Below are 19198 nucleotides of genomic sequence, written 5' to 3'. Positions count from 1 at the left end.
GGGGTGAAACTGGAGAGACCAGAGTCCCAACATGTCACTGGTGTGGGGTAAGTACCGGTGGAAGGCAAGACTGGTGACAGCTCTGTGCTGCTGGTCCATGACCAGCTCCCCACTACTGCTGCCTAGTCCAGCCTTTGTCTACTCTTTCTCCTTGCCTAATTTTCATGTGTTTGCTTACAGACGGATCTGCTTTAACTATTAGAAGAGAAAGATGTTCTCATTCGTTGCATTTGCTTCTTGTGTCCATTTGTGCTGGAACAAAATTTTATCGCATTTATTTTCTACTTTCTTTTCTTCCTTTCCATTTACTTAATTTTGCAAATTGTGTCCGTGGCTACAAGCTAAAGGAGGCTAGAAACCTTGTCTTCCCGCTAACGCGCAGTTGATTTCCCTCGCCCGCGGCAGCAGCCGGCGCCGCCCCGCTCTGCTGACAGGGCCGCCGGAGAGGACGCGGACCCCGGTGGGAGCGGGAGGCCGGGCCTCCCCGCCGCTGGGGGGGCCGCAGCCCCGGCGCGGGGCGGAAGCCAGCGCCGGCTCCTCCCCGCGGCGCCCGGGAGACCGGCGGCGGTGGCGGCGGGCGCGGGATGGCGGCACCGCGGGCGGGCCCCGGCGGGGTGAGGGAGCGGCGGTGCCGGGGCGGGCGGGGGGCGGCTCTGCCCGCGGCGGGGCCGCCTCTGGAGGGGGCCGGGCGGCAAAGTGCCGGCGGCCGCGGCTGCAGCCCGGTGCGCCCGGCTGCGAGCACCGGCGGCGGCTTGGTCCGGCCTGAGCGCTGCCGCTGAGGAGTTGTACCGGGGCTGCCAGCGGGAGCGGGGCGCCCTGGCAGCGCCGCTCCTCCATCGCCGCTGCGGCGGGGAGGCGGCGGGGCCCGCCCTGCCGCTGCCCGCGGGCGGGGGGACGTAGCCGGCCGCAGGGTCGCACGTTTCTGCTCCTGCTTGGCTGGGGGCGCAAGCAAGTATTTCCTCGTTGTTTTCGTATTTTCATCCATACATAGATCTCACAAAAAACCCACGTATGCTAGGCTTTCAGTCTGCAAAGGCTGCTTGAGCGTTTTTAAACCTTCGGGTTTGGGCGTAACGGCCCCCTCAGTACCACCTCCGAGGTCTGGTGGTGGCAGCTTAGCTCACAGCGCTCGGGGAGTGAGTACATCGGCTTGCTGCTGCCTCATGCGGGCTGTGCTTATGGGTGAAGGCATTTTCTGCTCTGCCTCCCTGGATAGACACCCAGGGGGTTGGGTAGTTTGGTTTTTTCCCCCCGTGTGAGAGTTCCTAGGTGTGTCCCACCATCCTGTGGCCTGGCTCACGTGCACAAACACAGGGTTTCACCTGCTGCAGGAATGTAGGAAACAATAAATGTAATGAGCTCTGACCTTTATGGGTATTTTTTCTCCCTTACGGTGCACCTGTATGGTGTGACCAGTCCTGACCAGTTTGCTGGATGCTGCTCAGGGTGTGCTGTTCTCTACCTGTGTAAATGGCACTTGCTGTCAGTCTTCAGCATGGCCAAAATCCAGGTGAGAGGTTTGAGGCCTAATCCTGCAAACCCTTCCTTGCGCAAGGTGTCTCATTTGCTTTGGGTAACCCAAACGCAGTAAAACTTGCTCAGTGGAACCTGTACCAGCATATGGAGTCATGGGTTTTTCAGCGCAAGTAACATTTGCTGCCACGGAACAAACTGCCGTTGTTTCAAATGGGAGTAGTACTGGGCCCTAACCCAGGGGCAGGAAGGTTCACATCCAGCTAATCCTGGCTGCTAGAAGCTTATTTTTAGTTCAGAATTAGCTGAGGTTCAGCGTGAGCAGCGTGAGGGAGTGGAGAACGGTTCACAGTGCCTCTTTCAGGGAGCAGCTTCAAATGATATGGGAAAGAAACAAGTGGTAAGTTTGGGGATGCTTGAGTCTTACCAGTCTTGCAGCCTTTCTTATTTCTGATATCAACTGAATTTTTGGAGAGTGGGAAATATTTATTCCTGTATACTCTCTCAGTATAATTATATAATACAAAATCTGAAAGTAAACTGCCTTCCTTTTTCTGGATGAGAGAAGGTGCAAGAGCTCAGTTTCGGGTTGTTAATGGGAGATTTAGATTTCAGTTGTGTGTGACCTGGTAAATATTTTCAAAATTATATGAAAATTAATGTTTTATCATATTTTAAAGTATTTTTCATAAATAAGCTTATTTCCTTTTTACCGCTTTTACTTAATATTGTTCTGAATTTACACCTTCATTAATAGAAAACACTCAGCTCACGCGAAACACTGTGCAAGTATACTGAATGCATAAATTACTGCAGTATTTTGACATTTAAATAGAATGACTGATAAGCTTTCCAAGGAAAGCAGTACCTTATATGCAAAGTAAAAATTATTCAAGTGAAGTTGGAATGCAAGCTGGGCCTCGCACACAGCTGTTAGGTACATGTCCCTAATGCAGTGCCCATCAGAACTCTGGCAAAAGCATGTTATTCCTGTGGCGTGCTGAGCACTTTTATGTAACATCTCCGTCAGGAGTCTCTGGCTATTTAAGTGGCATTGGAAACAAAACATACTTAGCGTGTTCTGACCATATCTGGAAATAGCTGTTTTCTGTGAAGTGGTTTAACAGGCGCTCAAAAGAGAGGTGGTTTCAGACTTACAGATGTTGACTTTTGTCCCTGTCTTGTCTTTCAGTGTCCGCCTCGTGCCCTCCCTCCAGTGCCAAGGTAAGATCAGTTCATTCCATGGAATTGATTACGGTTCTGTACTGTAGTGTTCTTAAAAGCAATGAAATTAAGAGAAATAAGTTTAATAAACATCTGAGTAGTCATAACAGCTTTAAAAATACTTGCTTTTCTTGCTAATTTGTTGTCCCAGAACCCCTTACACAGAATGTAAAGCATTTTGAAGCTTTACAGAGGCTAAGAAATTTTACCACATTACCTCAGTTTTAATACTCTGAGAGATAAACCCTTTAAAAAGTTTCAGACAAATAGCTACCTCGGTTTTATTAACAGCTACCTTAGTTTTATGGATGTCCCTCTTTTCAACCTCTTCTTCCTTCCCTGATTGTTTTGTTTCCTGTTCTTTAGTGTATTTGAATCACAAATCCTTCAGGAATTTCTGAAATTAGACTAGATACTCTTGGAGTATAAGTGTATACTAGTTTGACATTATATAGGGTGAAATTTGGGCTTCTTTTTCAGTGCCCTGGTGAGCAGTGTGGAAGGAAAGGCAATGATATAGTTTTTATGACATGGTACTTCAGAATTCCTTCAAAGTACCTAAAAGCAAATGTGACATTGATGATTGATGACATAATGATAGTGTGTTTTTAGTAATGTATTCGCTTAGATTTTTCATAACTTCTGTTGGTTTGTTACATATCAGGCAGTAAGACAAGTTTTAATTAGCCAGGTGATTAAAGCTTTTAATCTGATGCACAGCTAGCCGATCAAGAAACTGTGCATAGTCACTAACAAAGTGTTGAATCTTGATGATTGCTTTGTACCCTTAAACCTGTTGTACACAACTGCTCATAAAGAAAACTAGGAGTGGGGATAGGGAAATTAATCCCAAAAGCAGCAGTGTGAATTTCACTGTTGTGAATTCTAATTGATTCAAAACTAACTTTCTTCTTATCTTTGTTCCTTTTACACTGCTCTTCAACGCCTTTTCTCCTTAAATGTGAAGTGGAAACCAAGGTGAGTTATTCGGGCATTAAAGAGAATTATAAACATTGGCAGTTCCTTTTGGTGTCACTTCATCCTCTCTTTAAAGATAGGGCCTTATGCTTTTCCTAAGTGCAGGCTGATTATTTAAACTGCATGGATACCTGCGCTGCTATTGCTAGAACTGTCTGTTGTTTTTCGTTCTCTTTACTGTTTGGTATTTCCGTATCGAATCAAGTAACGGGAATGTTGTCACTGTGCTCTAAACAAGAAGTTTATTCTTCAGAGCATTATTCAGACTATTTCAGTTTTCTACTTAATACATGGGCATGTGCGTATTTGGCTTCTGTTACACTTAAGGCAGATTTCCTATCCTGTTTTCCTGCCATCTTCTGTACTCCTCCTGCTTGTGTGAATTGGTGAATTGTCATCTAGTCTGTAAAAGGTGGAGGATGTCTTCACTTGTAGAAAGGAATCCCTTTCTTAACTAGCAATAGAGCGGCTGTTAAAACAGGGAAATGGAGGTTTCTCCGTGCTGTGCACCTATACTTCTGTTTTATGTTCTGCAGATGAAATTCCACTCAGTCGTCCGAAAAAAAGGAAGCCCAAAGGAAAGACTCCATTAGGTAAGGTCCTGCCAAGACTGGAAACTGTGTTTGTAATCCGGGGTGAGACCTGCACTGTAGCCAAGCTCCTGACAGATACACAGTTTTCAGTCTTGTACTCTATTTTTAAATAGCGTTCTCAGCTAAGTTATTACAATTGATTTTGTATTGAATGACTGCAATCTTTTTTGCAAAGCGGTGTCATTTTAGAACAAGTCTGTAATGCTAACTGGAGTAACTTGTTCCATCCTCTGCTCTTCTCCCTAGATCCCTTCCCGGTACTGCTAATACAGCATGTCTTGATACTGAACATTGTTATGTTAAATGTGTTAAGTGCTTGAATGTTTGGATGAACTTAAGATAAAACTCATTTAACAAATCGGCTCAGTTTCAGTCCTTGGCCAAATAAAGTCACAAGTTAATCATTCCATTACCATCCGAGAATTAAGAACCTAAAATATGACTAACACCAGAGCTTTGTATTTTTACAAGAAGTGGATCAGCAGAACAGACATAATTTTGAGCAAGTTTATAAGGCTGATCTATTTTGATAAAGCAGAATGTGCTGATAGAATCTGGTGGATTTCTGTAAACCAGTTGACTTAGGACTGTATGATGCTTTGATAAGTAAACCTCCTTTATTTGTTTGAAAGGGCTACAATTGAGGGCTTACTGAAAGACCTTTAAATGCAACAAGTAGAGCTGTTGCTAGCAGGGTTTCCCAAGGATCAGGTTTTGTTTACTGTTGTTTTCAGTGAGCTGAATGACAACTCAAAGTATACCTTGGCTTTGGCCGTTACTTTGCTGGTTAATTTTGCATTTTAGCACAGAAGACCTTTCTAAAAGGTGAGAAAACCTGTGTTTGAAGTGAAAACAAAGATAGATTCAGTTGTTATCATAAAAACTGCAGTACCTGAAAGAGCTATAAAAATGCAGATGTGATGTAAAATGGAGAAGTAACTTTGTCTTTCTACTTCTAATCATGCAAATTGATGCTACTGCTGCTAGAGTATTTGATGAATTCATGTTAACTTCTCATGGAAATGTAGTTCCTCCAAAGTGTCGTAATTCATCTCTCAGACTGGAGTAAACATCCTTCAGTGTTGTTTTATTCTGCTCCTCCTTTATTCTTGTGGTGTTTGTTTAGCATTTAAATTTCCCTTTGATATTACACTATTTTGCCTTAGCACGTATCTGTGTGAATCAGCTTGTAACAAACTTAATTTTTCTTGCCTCTTGCATTTACAATCTTTGCATGTAGAAAGGAAAAATATAGAAGTATAGTTCTTTACTGTGGTAGATTCTTTTCAGTCAGTCCTCTGTTGTATACCCAAATGGGAATTGTGCTGCTTCTTGGATACTTATATTTCCTCCTGGGCATGAAACTGCCAGGGTAAAAGGAGGGTTGTTAGTGACCACTTTGTATACTCTTACTTATGGCATTTGTTTCCCAACTCTTATATTTTCTAGCCAGTACGTTTTCGTCTCAGCTGTAAGCCGGGCAAATACAGACATTCTGCACAATGTAGCAAATGGCAGCTTTTTCTTGCCAGTTTCTCAGCGGCTCTGAATTAAGGTTGCTGGATCTTTTAATTTCGTTTTCAGATGGCATCGTCCAAGCAGCTGTTCGTCGGCAGTCTGAAAGCAGTGAGCCCCTGACTCCTGAACCTCATGATGTCCCTCCTCAGAGGAAACGCAAGAAGAAGAAAATACCTACCGGTATGTAAAATAATTGTAGATTGGAAAGAGCACGGAATAAAACTCGGTAACACAGAAATATGATTGGCCAACCTGTATTTTGGCTTAAAACATTTCAAATCATGTGCTTCTGTACTTAAACCAGCTGAAAGTAATCTCTGAGTGAATGGTAGCTTAGAGTTTCAGTTGCTGATTTCAGATTCCATAGGGTACAAACCCTCATGCAAATAATGGCAATAGAGTTTTGGAAGTGATAAAGTAGATCCTTTATATCATACCAAGCTCAGAAGAGCATCACTTTTTTGCCGCTGTGTTTATATAATAACTATTTATCTAAGTGAATGTATTTCCATTTTTATGAAAGCTGTGAAACTTTCATGTGGTTTATTTTAAATTTTCAGATTCTGAGACCTCTTTTACACAGCAAAATGTTGCATCCTTATTTCAGAATGGAAATGGCATGGATGTCCCTGAAGCTGAAGAAACAGTGGTCCGCAAACAGAGAAAAAGAACAAAGTGAGACAAAACTAGTATATTTCATCATTCAGAATAACTGTGATTGATGGTGAATGTGGCTGAGTAGCATTTTACATTGTCACCCTACAAAGATGTAAAATCTTGAAGCCCACGATACCATTGAGCCTGTGGAATAAATAGTATGTGTGCAGTTCTTTCCAGGGTTAAGATCTAGCTTTCTTCACGTGTTTGTTTTATGCATACCTGGATGCATTACATGAGCCTAATATTTCAGTCACGTGCGTGAGAAAATTAGAATCTGTAACTGCTTTCTTTCATTCTTACTATCTTTTTCTTAATGTTATGAGAAACTTAACTGCTTTCTCATCCTTTTTATTCACCTTTTCTCCAAGAACTATGTCTTTAAATCATTTTAGTTGCCTTTCTACCAGAAGCATCCACTTTCTTGGCCTTGTATTTAGTTTGTATTTTTTTTTCTAATTGTTAATCTCTTGATACGTATTTCTTCCCACCTTACTGTTTTGACACAGAAGGAATTTAAATATAGAGAAAAACTCTAAAATCAAGGATTAGCTTTATGGTTTTAGTTAACTAACTCCATGAGAACTTCAGTCCTTAAAATTATAAATGGAGGTAATATTGTACAGGTCAGTAGCTGATCCGTTCTTATCAGTCAAGTTAGACATGTTAAATCTTTGCAGGAGCCTTCAGCTTTTAGATTTTACTTCCCGTTCTTTCTCTGCCCCATTGTATGTTCTATGCTGATAGGAAACTTCGGCCAGCTGAAACGCACTGTTCCAATGAGCTGGAAGTGGAGGAGGAAGACATCATTGAAGATGAGCACAGAAAGAGCCCAGATCAGCAGCCTGTGTTTGCTGCTCCCACTGGAATTAGCCAGCCTGTTAGCAAGGTGTTTGTTGAAAAAAATCGTAAGTACATCTTTTGATTTAAGTAATTTAAGGACATTCTTGCAACTAAAGAAGGCATTATTGTATTTAAAATCCAAATACTGCACTATTGGGAAGAATTAAAGAAAAAGAAGTTTTCCAGCACAAAAATTATTTGGAAATAAATATACATTATAATTTTTCAACTGTGAATGTTAGTGTTGCTGTGCTGGCATGTTTGGTTGAATTTTTGAATTCCATGGTGTGGATGAAAAAGGCTGTTTGATAGTACCCAACTGAGCTTATTTGACCTAATACTGTCACAGTAGCCTGAGAAGAAAGTATCATTTACTATATTGCAAAAAATCTTTCAAGTGGAAGTGTTTTGGGTGTTGGGTTTTGGGTTTTTTTTTTTGTACCAGGGAGCACTGAGTAATTACCCGAAGTGCTTTGCACATTCTTAAATCCATTGCCTGACCCACCAGGGTGCATTGCACTGACCTAAGCATCCTGATACAAATGTAGGCTGACAAAGAGCAGGAAGTGGGGAGAAAAAATTTTCTGATGGAACTTTTGACACTTAGAGCTTTTTAACACTAATAAGTATTAATGTAGAAATGATGATGGAAGGTAACAGTACTTTCTAAAACTAATTTTCTCACCCTTTCAGGGCGTTTTCAGGCAGCTGACCGTGCAGAATTGATTAAAACCACTGAAAATATCAATGTATTTATGGATGTGAAGGCTTCATGGACTACCAGAGATGTCGCCCTCTCAGTGCACCGAAGTTTCAGGTGAAAGATAAATATTTTAAAGTAAATAAGCAGAAATCAGGGTTGGTTTTTTTTTTTCTTCTCCCTGAAAGTTAGGACCTTTTCTCTATCATTGTGATGTATCTTTATTTCTTTTGGATATTCCTAATAAATGCTGGTTTGTGATGCAACAGGTATAAAGCTTCTCAGTCCTCTAGCTTTTGGTATTTGTTGTCAAGAATATCTATTTCTAGCCTAGACATCGCATGTAAAATGCAACTTATAAAAAGAATAACTAAGGAAGTCATATTGCAAAGATTCAGGCAAAATCTGAATAGTAAGAGATTGATCTGCTAACCAAAATGCTAGAGACCTACAGAAAAAAATGTGTTACAAAATGAGATTTGCCCATCAGCTATAATATGACCAGAATGAAAATACCTGAATTCAGATAATTCTCAAAGAAAAATCCTGGTTGGTGAAAAAGAGGGAGGAGTGAAATTGGACTGGGGCATAAGCTTGCACACAATAGCAAAAAATTACTTTTTTTTTTTAATATGTGGTCATGTTGTGATACAGAATGGGAAGATGACAGCCATTTTCTGGTGTATTTTATCTGGAAGCCTGCGCTTCCTTCTCAACTTTTTCTTAGCAAGGAAGACAATGAAAAGACTGACTCAAGGATAACTTTAAGAGCATTGTGTAAGTGTAAGGGGCAGTGGTCTTGGGAAGCTACAGGCAAAATGGGAGAGTGCGGTGAGTGAAAGTATTTGATTCTGGTAGCAGTAATGAAGTGAAGTAGTGACAGGATCAGGGAAAACATCTCGGTTTTCTTTGCTGAGTGCTCAGGTACTGCAGCCATCTGTCAAGGGAGGAAGCAGAAGTTCTGTTGCTTAGAATTTTTAAAACTAGATCAGAAAAAGCACTCAATCTGTGAAAGTCTGGGATCCTGTCACGGCAGCAGGGTTGAACAGATGGATTCATAGGCCTTTTCTGTCTGTAGTTCTTCGCTAATTCAAGGTGTTAAATTTGTCCAATGTTCTTTTCTCCATTCAGGGTGATTGGACTCTTTACCCATGGCTTCCTTGCTGGATATGCGGTATGGAACATCATTGTTATCTACATTTTGGCAGGAAATCAACTTTCCACAGTTTCTAACCTGCTCCACCAGTATAAGACACTAGCATACCCAGCTCAAAGTTTGTTCTATTTGTTGCTGTCTATCAGTACAGTCTCAGCCTTTGACAGGTAAAATATGTTTGTATTTGAAAGGTATATATAATTTGTGTGCAATGTGTTCCTTTTTCCTTCCTCTGGCACATTTTGATCTGCTGTTGATGATTTAATGTGATATACTTAAGAGCACGATTTTACACATGGCTATACAGATAAAGGGTGTACTTGTGCATTCAGACCTTTGTTACTCATTTCTGTCCATTGCCTGCAGCCTTGCTTCAATGTGCTGGTGCTCTTTGTGTGACCATGCGGTGAACCAGATGGGAGAGCTGACCTGTTTTTTCTGGGGGGGAGAGGGATGGTGGAGAACAACTGAACAGAAAGAGGAGCAAAAAAGACCATAAACAGAGTAGATTCACAGATGTTTCTTTTAGTAACAGGTAGTTTCCACAGCAGCATGATAAGCCAGGGGAGAAATCTGTTCTGTGGAAGAAATTGTGACTTTTTTTTTCAATAAGTGGTGGCAGGGAGGAGGCCCACGTTATTCTTAATTGCTCCTGTACTGGTGAAAGCTGTGTGAGCCATTATATTAGCATAACTCAGTTGGTGGTGTGGACACTGAAATGAATGATAAGGATTAGAGAGGGGACAGATATCTCCACATTCTCCCCATTCCAGAAAGGACTGCAGTGTGAAAGCTACAAACCTCATGGAACATCCTCCTTAGTTTCAGTCTTCCTTGGATTTGGCATAGTAAGGATCATTGCCTGTGTGTGGAATATAGTTGTGTATTAAGGCACTGTAACCGAGGCAAAAAAAGGTATCTATCTTGCAAAAAGTAAAAGAACAATAGAATACTGTTAGAGTAACAATATTATTATCTTATTGGGCTGTGTTAATGACTGTTGTTTTTGTACTCAGGATTGATTTGGCGAAAGCATCAGTTGCACTGAGGGGCTTTCTTACCCTAGACCCAGCAGCAGTAGCCTCTTTCTGTAAGTATTCTGAAGTGGATAGGAAGTTGTGCAGACAAGACAGTAAATGGAGAAATCCTACCTACTGTTTTCAGTGAAATCTTCCTCCCTGGTTATTTTCTGCTTTAGAATAAGTGACTTACTAAGTAGTTCAAAATAGCATTCAAAGGCTATGAACACTTTGCTACGTATTTTTTAAAGCATTGGCAATAATGAAATAAAGCATTAGTGGGGCTATTAGTGAGATATTCTTTTCCCACTTCTGAATAGAGAACACAGACATAGCAAAAACCAGAATCACAAGATGCCACCTTTGATGTAGCTGATCAATTGCAAAAGTACAGTAGCCAGACTTTGATGGGTCAGGGGAATGTTGAAGAGAGAATGAATTAAAGGAGACTATCACTGGAGGCAGTGGAGTGAAAGGAAAGAAAAAGTAGTGATAATTATCATGTAATGATGAGACAGTATTCTGGGGGTTTATATTTGACACTACCATTTCCATTTCTTCCAGTGTACTTTGCTGCTCTTATCTTATCCTTAAGCCAGCAGATGACATGTGACAGAATTCATCTCTACTCACCACCTTCGGAAAATGGCAGCATCTGGTAGGAAACTTAAGAAATCACTTCTGTAAATTAGCCCACTTAGGAACCTTTGTCAAACTGGTGGATTGAAAAAGTTATACAGCATACATAAGAAAGTATTAATGAAGGATTTCATTACTAAACCTGCCTTTGAGCTTGTCCTGAATCTTTGATAATTTCACTGAAAAATAAGAACTCAAGGATGGGTTCGCTCATGTTGGTCGCAAATCCATTATACCTCAAACAAGAGCCTGTTGGAATGGTGCTGAAAATGTCGTCTGGCAGAAACCTTAAGAATCTCTTTTGCTGGAGAATTGGGGCCCTACTGAGGTAACACTTTTGTGTTCAAGGGCAGGACATTCTGTAGAGATTCCACACTGTTTTTGAAGGAGATGATCTAATCTGTCCAAGAAATTAATGTCATGGTATTACAAAGAAGTTGTATGTCTGCCACAGGATGCAAGGGCTTAGCAGACACAGCTGGCATTAAATATGAAGCATTGTTTCATGCTAGGAGATCCCATCCAAAACTGTTACTTTATGAAGTAGATATTTAATGGACTTAAACTCCAGTAGCTCTAGAGTTTTTAAAAACTGTAGAGTTTTTAAAATAGACCAGGAGAAGTAGAACAAAAGCATATACATGAAAATTTGCTGGTTTGGACAGTTAGATATTTTTTTCTTTTTTTTTTAGGGCTTCTATAAATGTTTGTTGAGTTGTTTATTAAAAAGCCTAGAATCTAGTAACAAAACTGCAACCTGCGGCTATTATGACAGTAAGAAAAGTGTCAGCTAACTTAAATAATAACCTCCTTAAAGCTCTAATCTCATCCACCCCACAGCATCTGTGCACAAGTCCCTGCACTGGCTTCCAGACAGACTTTACTGATTTGCTTCACTTGCCTTGCTGCCTCATGAAGAAGTACTTAAAAATAAGATTGACTGATGACATTCTGCGGTGTCTTTCACCACAGTAAAATTTGATCATGCATTTTGATTTTTATTTTCTGTCTCTTGGCCAAGAAAATGAATTTGTTGTTGAAATCTACAAGTGGACATTCTCTATGAGATAATGGGGTTTCTTAGCTGAGTCACTGTCTTTGGTAGTCGCTCGCTTTACCAGGCCTTTGCAATGCAAGACCATCAGGATGGTACAAGTAGTTCTGTTTTCACATCTGGCTTAGCAGGCTTGTTTTAACCTGTATGTACCAGTGAACCCCTGACTGATTGGTTGATGTGCTTTTCCCAGGATGGCAGGTACAGAGGAGGAAATTGTTCAGCCGTGGATTGTGGTGAATCTGGTAGTGTCTATTCTAGTTGGGGCGAGTTGGATCTTCTTGTCTTACCGACCAGAGCTAGACCACAGTGAAGGTAGGAAACATTAATAGGCAAAATGTTGTTTGTTCAGGCTTTTATCTGCTGTGCTCCACGTTCGGTGTTCAAGACTAGTCCTGAGAAATTTTGTGGCTGAGGAAAAACAAGTATCTCCTAGCAGCTTTCCAAAGCAAGTGCTTCTTAGGATGCTGGTGTCTGTGTTTGGTCTTGTAAAGAAAAAACAGTAATTTAAAAAGGAAGGAAAAGCCTTGCTTGTCCTGGCTGAAGCAACATGAATTTTGAAACATGAGAGAGCATGTGTCTTTTCTTCATTGAAGGGAAAAATAATTTTTACTTTAACAGCATTTTGAATATTTGAGATGCATTTATTCTGTTGTGTTTTAGAAAATTCCCTAGTGTTACTAACATTACTTCTGCAAATGCTGAATGCATTTCGAGTTCAGTATTATTTTCAATAGAACATTGCAGTAGTTTTGGGAACTCCCGAGCTTTGAAAAGTCAGATTTCAGAACAGGACTTCAAATGAGGACTGCTTGTGTTGGTCCAGGCTGGAGGAGGGGGCAAGCAAGTTATCCCCTTTTCTTAGAAGAAGCTTTGCTAAAGACTAGGCCTTCTTCCTTTTGTTGTTCCAACTGGGATCCAAAAGGTGTATCATAACTCAGCTTTCCCATCAAGTGCATGCAGCCTGTGATTTGAAGCTGTGCTGTATATAAAAATGAGTTGCAACTTACAAGTCATCAGGTATTCAAAGAGCATCATGAGTTGAAGCACAGGTTTGTGTTTGGGAGGCTGAAGAAGACTTAACATGCTTCTGCAGATTACTTCAGAATTTTAATGTACCAATTTCTGTATTTCAGCTGGCCCCAGTTACTCTGCTTATTTCTGATAACTCAGTGAGTTAAAAAAAAAAGCTAGGTGGCAGCCTTTACAATCTTTGAAAGTAAAATTTATAATAGATGTTTTAATTGCATTTAAAAGCCATTTTTTAAATAATAAAGACTTATTCAAGGAAGCCAGTGGCAGGATTTAACTCAGGTTTTGATGAGTTTTTTTGATATTTACATGTGCCTACTAAGATTAGAAAACCTGCTTCAGAAATTTCAAGAGAGAAATTCTGTTAGGACTTACCCCAAATAGTAGAGAAAGTTTAGTCTACTAAGGATGAGGTAGCAAAAACATGTGAATCTCAAATTTGAGTGGATAAACCACATTGTTGCATGTACAGATTGTGTAACTTTACCATGTTCACAAATTGTTGGCAAACACAGCCTGGTCTATATGCTGAATGTGCTGTTAGCAAGACTGAAAGTACACCTATGCTGAGGGTGCAGTATAGATATGTAAGGGAATCCAGATACGAGAAGCAGCACAGAGCTCCACAGAGGGCTACCACATCAGCTGCTTGGCGTGCCTAGCCGAATTTCTCTGCAAGGAGCTCTTCACTGCTGACCTTAGGCTGTCTCCCATGCCTGAGCTGCCGTGGTGACAGCTAGCTGTGAGCAATATCATTCATGATTCTTTCTGTCCCAGGCTGTAGTGTTGCTAACTTACGCTGTGATACATAGAGCAGATAGATCCATAAATGAACAGGTCTCTGAACAGAAATCTTCCTTCTTGAGCAACCTGGTCTAGTGGAAGGTGTCTCTGCCCATGGTGGGGGGGGCTGGAACCAGATGATCTTTAAGCTCCCTTCCAACCCAAACCATTCTATGATTCTTTGATTCTTGAGTCTAACACACTCAAAACTTTTAACAATCGCTCAATCTACTTCCAGATTTCTGTGTCCTTGTCCAGGTTGAACGCAGGATGATACTGCATATGATCAGCTACTAACATCATCGCTAATTCTGTTTATTTTGGGGGGCAACAATAGTTTTCTCAAGACAGTGGTGGCCCTTGACATTGCTAAGTTGTTGATATTATGATTGGGAAGAAAAGCAGGAGGCTTGGGGAAGTGCCAGAGAACTTTTCAGAAATAATGAAATCATGCTCAGGTGAAACTTTTAAAAGAAAACATAATTCTTTTCTTTCTCTTTTAGAACTGATGTTTCATGCTGAAATCGAGGAATTTCCCCAGGGAGATATCATACCCAGGGTCCAGCCATAGTGTGGAACAAGCATCTGCAAATATTGTAGCTGTGACTGATGGCTCAACATGTTGTGTATTATAGCCATGTTTTATAACTTTCTTAAAGAAAAAAATGTATTTTTATATTGTATATATTTGATTTTATCTTTTTATGTATGCTACAATTTCCAAATCTGATTGAAAACTTTTATACTTTTGCTTTTTATTTTACAGAGTAGATTATCTCTAGTGCATAAAGTCAAGGTGGTTTTGTAAACATTGCTACCTATATAGCCAAAGAAACTAGATGGATGCAGATCAGGTATTCAGTGCTTTTTTGACTGCTGTACAACAACCTGCTTTTGTTACTGATGCTGATAGCAGTTGGCTTACCTGATTTGGCTAAATACTCTCTAGAGATTAAAACTAATCTTACGAAGAAAGTAGTCTAAGGAAGATTATAACAAAACAGAGTCAGGAAACATAAAAAAATCTGGGTTTAGTTGTCATAAAAAGTATTTGCTAGAATACGGAATTGGATTGTCAGGGATTTTGTTTGATAATTCCTTAAAAGAGGACACTTTATTTTTCTTCATCTTCATTTAGTTCTCTTGACAAGATCTTGATGATAACAAGTTCTTTCAAGTTGACGTAGACACAAGAAACGGAAGTTTTAATGTTGCAACAGTTTGGTCAGCTAACGAATACTTAAATACATCTTTTAATCAAGCAGGGTGTTTTTGGGTTGCCAACAGGACATATGTACGTCCTTAATTTCTCGACAGTCAGGACACGTAAGTATTACAAAGCCATTCACAGGAATAGTGTTCTGATTTCTCCTTATCTTGTATGGCAAGAGCAATAGTGTTATTCACTGCTCTTTCTGAAGAAACGTGGATTTCACAGATGTTAAAAAAGTTCCTACTTCTGCCTATTTTGATGAAGAATGATTTCCCCCAAAAGGATATTTGTTATTTTGTGTTAGGATGGAATGGGAAACGTCTTCCTAAAATTACAAGAAAATGCTTACTAAAGCAAAACAAAAACCCTATAGCAACCCACCTTCTACATAGTGATGTAGTAGTAATAGTGGCAGTTGGTGGTTTTTGATGATGAAAGCCAAGATTCTTTTTCTCTTATGTTAAAGTGGCAAAATGAAAGCATTGCAGATGTGAATAAATACAGATGTCTTGCAGGTTGAAAGTCTCCTTAGCAGACATAGACAAGAGGTAGTTTGAAATCCATTTCTCAAGAAAGTATCGCCTAAAGCCCCCAAACTATTTGTATATGTTATTTAATATGTATTGATTTTGCATTGTTTTATTTAATGTGTGTGTCTAAGTGTGGTTGTAAAGGTTGTGCAGTTGTCAAAGTTCCCTGGAGAATGACTGTACTTTCTAGTAGTGAAGATAAGACTTGAAGGGGGATGTTAAAGAGCCAGTAGCTTTCTATGCTGTTGCCTGAGTTGCTTTAAAACAAGGATTGGAACATGAATAACTAGGGCTGCTGCTGCCCTGTTGAGGACTTGAGTTCTGTTATGCTCATCCAGCAAATTTAAGTAATTCAAAAATTCAGTGTTCATGACAGTTTTTTAAATGCTGTGGTAATCGGGGGGGGGGGAGGGAGTTCTACCAGAATTAAAAGACTTTTCACAGCTGTTGGCTGTGTTCTGGGGCATTCACTTCATTGTGAGAAGGAGCTGTTAACATTTTACAAAAAAGGTTACGGTTCTTCTGTACGTTTATTTGCAAAACTGTAGAGCTAAATTATGGCTGGCACTCCGTTGTCCATTAAAATGGAGAAATTCAGGGTCTGCTCCCCTTCAGTGTTACACTGGAGGTTCATGTCATAATTTGCCTGTAGGAGATGGGGGATGAGCACTACATAGTGTTCCCATGCAAGCTGCCACCACACTTTCTCCAGATGTGGTATGTTTGATTTATAGAATTGTTGAGCTCCTGAAAATGAGATTAATAATGGCTTCTCTTTGCTGTTTGACATTTCTGTTGTCTTGGCATGGTAAGAAGTATAATTTTGCCCATCAAGTATGGAGCTCAGGCACAACGGTGCTAAGGCACAGTACGGGAAAAACTTGAATAACATCATTGCTTGATTGCTGGTATTATTACTAGGAATTGTCCTTCCAAGTAGCCCTTGGACAAAGTGATGCTAGCCAAGAGCCAGATTCATTCTCGTTGTGAAATAACAGTACTTTGTTTAGATGGTTGAGCAGGGATTAAGTTAATTAACTTAATAGGATCAATATTTCAGACCAGGCTTGCCTTTCCAGTTTATATTTTTGGGAGGGTCTAAGTATATACATACTTGAATTAATGAGGTTTGAGGTTTGCCACTTAAAATCACACCTAATGAACAATTTGATGGCTAATGATCTATTTTACAGAGTACTTTTCATTCCATCAAGCCTCACAATGGAATATGAGTTGAACTGAGCTTCTTTGTTTAGTTATTTGGGAAGTTTTAGAATGAGTTTACAAAATAGATGTTTAATTACAGAACATGCAATATCTGTAGCAGCCTTAACTGAAACGCCTTTGTGCGTTTCCATACCATTGTTTTTAATGCAGTATTTTTGTGTTAATGAAAAAATTACAAAGATGTTAGTGCCAATTTCTTGGTTTTACATACATGAAACAATTAAACAACTGCTCTAAACTAGTTAGAAATGATTGTACTACTTTGTCCTGCTTCCAAATGATTAGTCTGTTTATTATGTATAATATACAAGCTCTGAACAGGTGATTATGGGAAAACATTTTTTCTTTTTTTGTGGTAGTGTTGAAAATAATGGCTTTGCTTTCTCTCCATCAGATTCCTGCTGCTGTACTGGTCTTTTGCGCAATGAGAAATGGTACTGTGAACTGAAAGCTAGCAAGTGAAGTGTATTTAATCATTTAATGGGGTTTGTTTAGCCTAAAAAGAATAATATTAAGTGGGGAATCTGATTGCTGCCTTTAACCACTTAATGGGTGGTTACAAAGAAGAGAGGAGTCAGACTTTTCAAGCTGCACAGTGAAAGGATGAGCAGAAATGGTCGCAGGCAGCATCAGGAAAATTCCTGTTAGCTGCCACAGGAGTTTTGACAGTGAGAATCGGGGACGGGGGTGCCCAGAGGGTCTGTGGGAGTTCCATCCCCGGAGCTGCTCTGCACTTGGGTGGACAGATGGGCCTCCAGAGTCCCTTCTAAGCTAAATTGTTCTTAGTTATTTAAAAGGCAGTCATTTAAAATTTGGTTAAATTCCAGTTGTTCTTTTAAATGTTACTCTCTCAACTCAGCTTTCTCAACGTGAAGCCAGGTGGCATTAATTTGAAAAGTAAGTGTCTCTTAAAGTTTTTTTGGTATTGCTGAGGTAAACTGCAGGAGGGTTACGGTCAGGTCAGAATTATTCACTTGCGTATTTGCAGAATTAAATGACTGAAGGCTTTGGGAGAATAGAGTAAATCATCAGGTATGTATTTACTGCTAAGTCTTACCTTTCTTTTTCTTCACTGTGATGTGGAAGATACTGTTGTATTCCTCAGTGCAGCTACACTTTAAATTGATCTGTATGTTCACAGATACTCAAAGTCTCTTTTTTTCCTGGGTGTTAATGTTTTGTGCCCCCCCGGGGTTGGCTTGCTCTCTTCAGGGAGGGCAGGGAGGAGAGCTCCAGCTGGGCGAGGCCCGTTGCCCTGCCGCATGAAACCCGCCAGCTGCTGCTCCTCAGCTGCTTTTGGGGCTGTTTTTTCCCTGATCCACCCCCCCCACCCCACCCCCCCCGTCGGGGACAAGTTGTGTGTCGTCGTCCCCTCCCCGCTCCATTTATTTACCGATCAAGCCTCACCATTTCGTACCCCCCCTCCACCTCAGCCCGGAGCCGTGGCCCGCCGGCCCCTCGCGCCGCGCCGGCAGGAGGCGCCCCGCGCGCGGAGCGCGTCAGGGCTGTGAGGGGGCGGTGGCGGGGCCGCCATGTCGGGCTGGGCCTGAAGCAGGCGGCGGCGCCGCCCGGGCCCCTCCGAGCCCCGCTGCTCGCCGCCTTTTCCCGCCTGCGCGCCGGGGAGCCGTCGCTGCAGTCCCTCGACCTCAAGCAGGAGGGGGGCGAGCAGAAGGCGGCACGCTGGCCTTCAAGGTGCGGGCGGGGCCGGGGGAGAGGAGGAGCCGGGCGATGGGCGGGCTGAGCCCGTCAGCCCCCAGGGCCGCAAGGGGGTCGGGGGAAGGGAGCAATTTTATCCTGCACCGGGGCACGGTATTTCTGTCTCCTTTTACTGGGTATCATTGCAGGCTGGTGCGCCTGTGGAAGGGAAGCAAGGAGGGAAGCCTGCCTGCTTAGTAGACCAGTTTCCATCCCTGCCTTGTCTGGGGATGAAAAGACTTCTAATGGGAGCAGAGCTCTGCTTATTCCATCCCCCTTTCTTTGGTAGTGGCAGCCCATACATCCCTGTGTAGTAGCTGCAATCAAAACGGGAAACCCAGTCAAAAAGAAAAAATTCCCATATGTTACTACACACCAACAAAACTATTTGCTTTAGTTCTGTATTTTAAATTTATGTAATCTTGTCTTCAAACTTAAAAAAATTTTAGAGTCCTCCCTAGCTAAGGCAGTTTCCTGTACTGATTTCCAATACTGTATTGAATAAAATGGAAGAGAGCATGGCTTTTCAGGTTGATACAGGCAGCCCTCAGGTAGATGATACAGACGCAAGAAAAAAAAAGCAAGATCATCTTGTGGATAAATTTCCACAATAGTGGAAATAGGTAGATGTAGTAGTTAACCTACACAGTGAAAAACAGTTTAATGTACTTTTGGGGAAAAACAAACAAACAAACAAACAAACCCCACCCCAACAAAGAAACAAAAAAATCCAAACCAAAAACCACAAAACCAAACCAAACCAAAAACCCACAAAACAACCAACAACCACTTTTGAAAAAAGGGCAAAAGAAGAAATAGTACAGTCAATAAAAGATTTTGAAATTGTTAAACAAAAGTCTCATG

At 41.1% G+C, this 19198-nt stretch overlaps 1 protein-coding gene across 1 annotated transcript; it reads left to right on the top strand.

Moving 5' to 3' along the window:
• Positions 1-558: 558 nt before the first annotated feature.
• TMEM237 (transmembrane protein 237) lies at positions 559-14283 on the top strand. The gene is made up of 13 exons (XM_082312454.1): positions 559-614; positions 2666-2697; positions 3665-3675; positions 4212-4268; positions 5853-5966; positions 6347-6461; positions 7191-7351; positions 7980-8103; positions 9118-9309; positions 10159-10232; positions 10726-10819; positions 12048-12169; positions 14173-14283. The coding sequence occupies exons 1-13, from the start codon at positions 585-587 to the stop codon at positions 14238-14240; spliced, it is 1194 nt and encodes a 397-aa protein (XP_082168580.1). The 5' UTR covers positions 559-584; the 3' UTR covers positions 14241-14283.
• Positions 14284-19198: the final 4915 nt, after the last annotated feature.

The sequence above is a fragment of the Platalea leucorodia genome (assembly GCF_965183815.1).
Source record: "Platalea leucorodia genome assembly, chromosome: 5".
Lineage (NCBI taxonomy): Eukaryota > Metazoa > Chordata > Aves > Pelecaniformes > Threskiornithidae > Platalea > Platalea leucorodia.
Note: the sequence above shows the minus strand (reverse complement) of the source record. Positions and strands in the feature narration are given on the sequence as shown.

Coding starts and splice junctions, on each gene's coding strand:
- TMEM237 (XM_082312454.1), top strand. CDS start 585: ATGGCGGCACCGCGGGCGGGCCCCGGCGGG. Junction 615..2,665: donor CGCGGGCGGGCCCCGGCGGG/GTGAGGGAGCGG, acceptor CTTGTCTTTCAG/TGTCCGCCTCGTGCCCTCCC. Junction 7,352..7,979: donor GGTGTTTGTTGAAAAAAATC/GTAAGTACATCT, acceptor TCACCCTTTCAG/GGCGTTTTCAGGCAGCTGAC.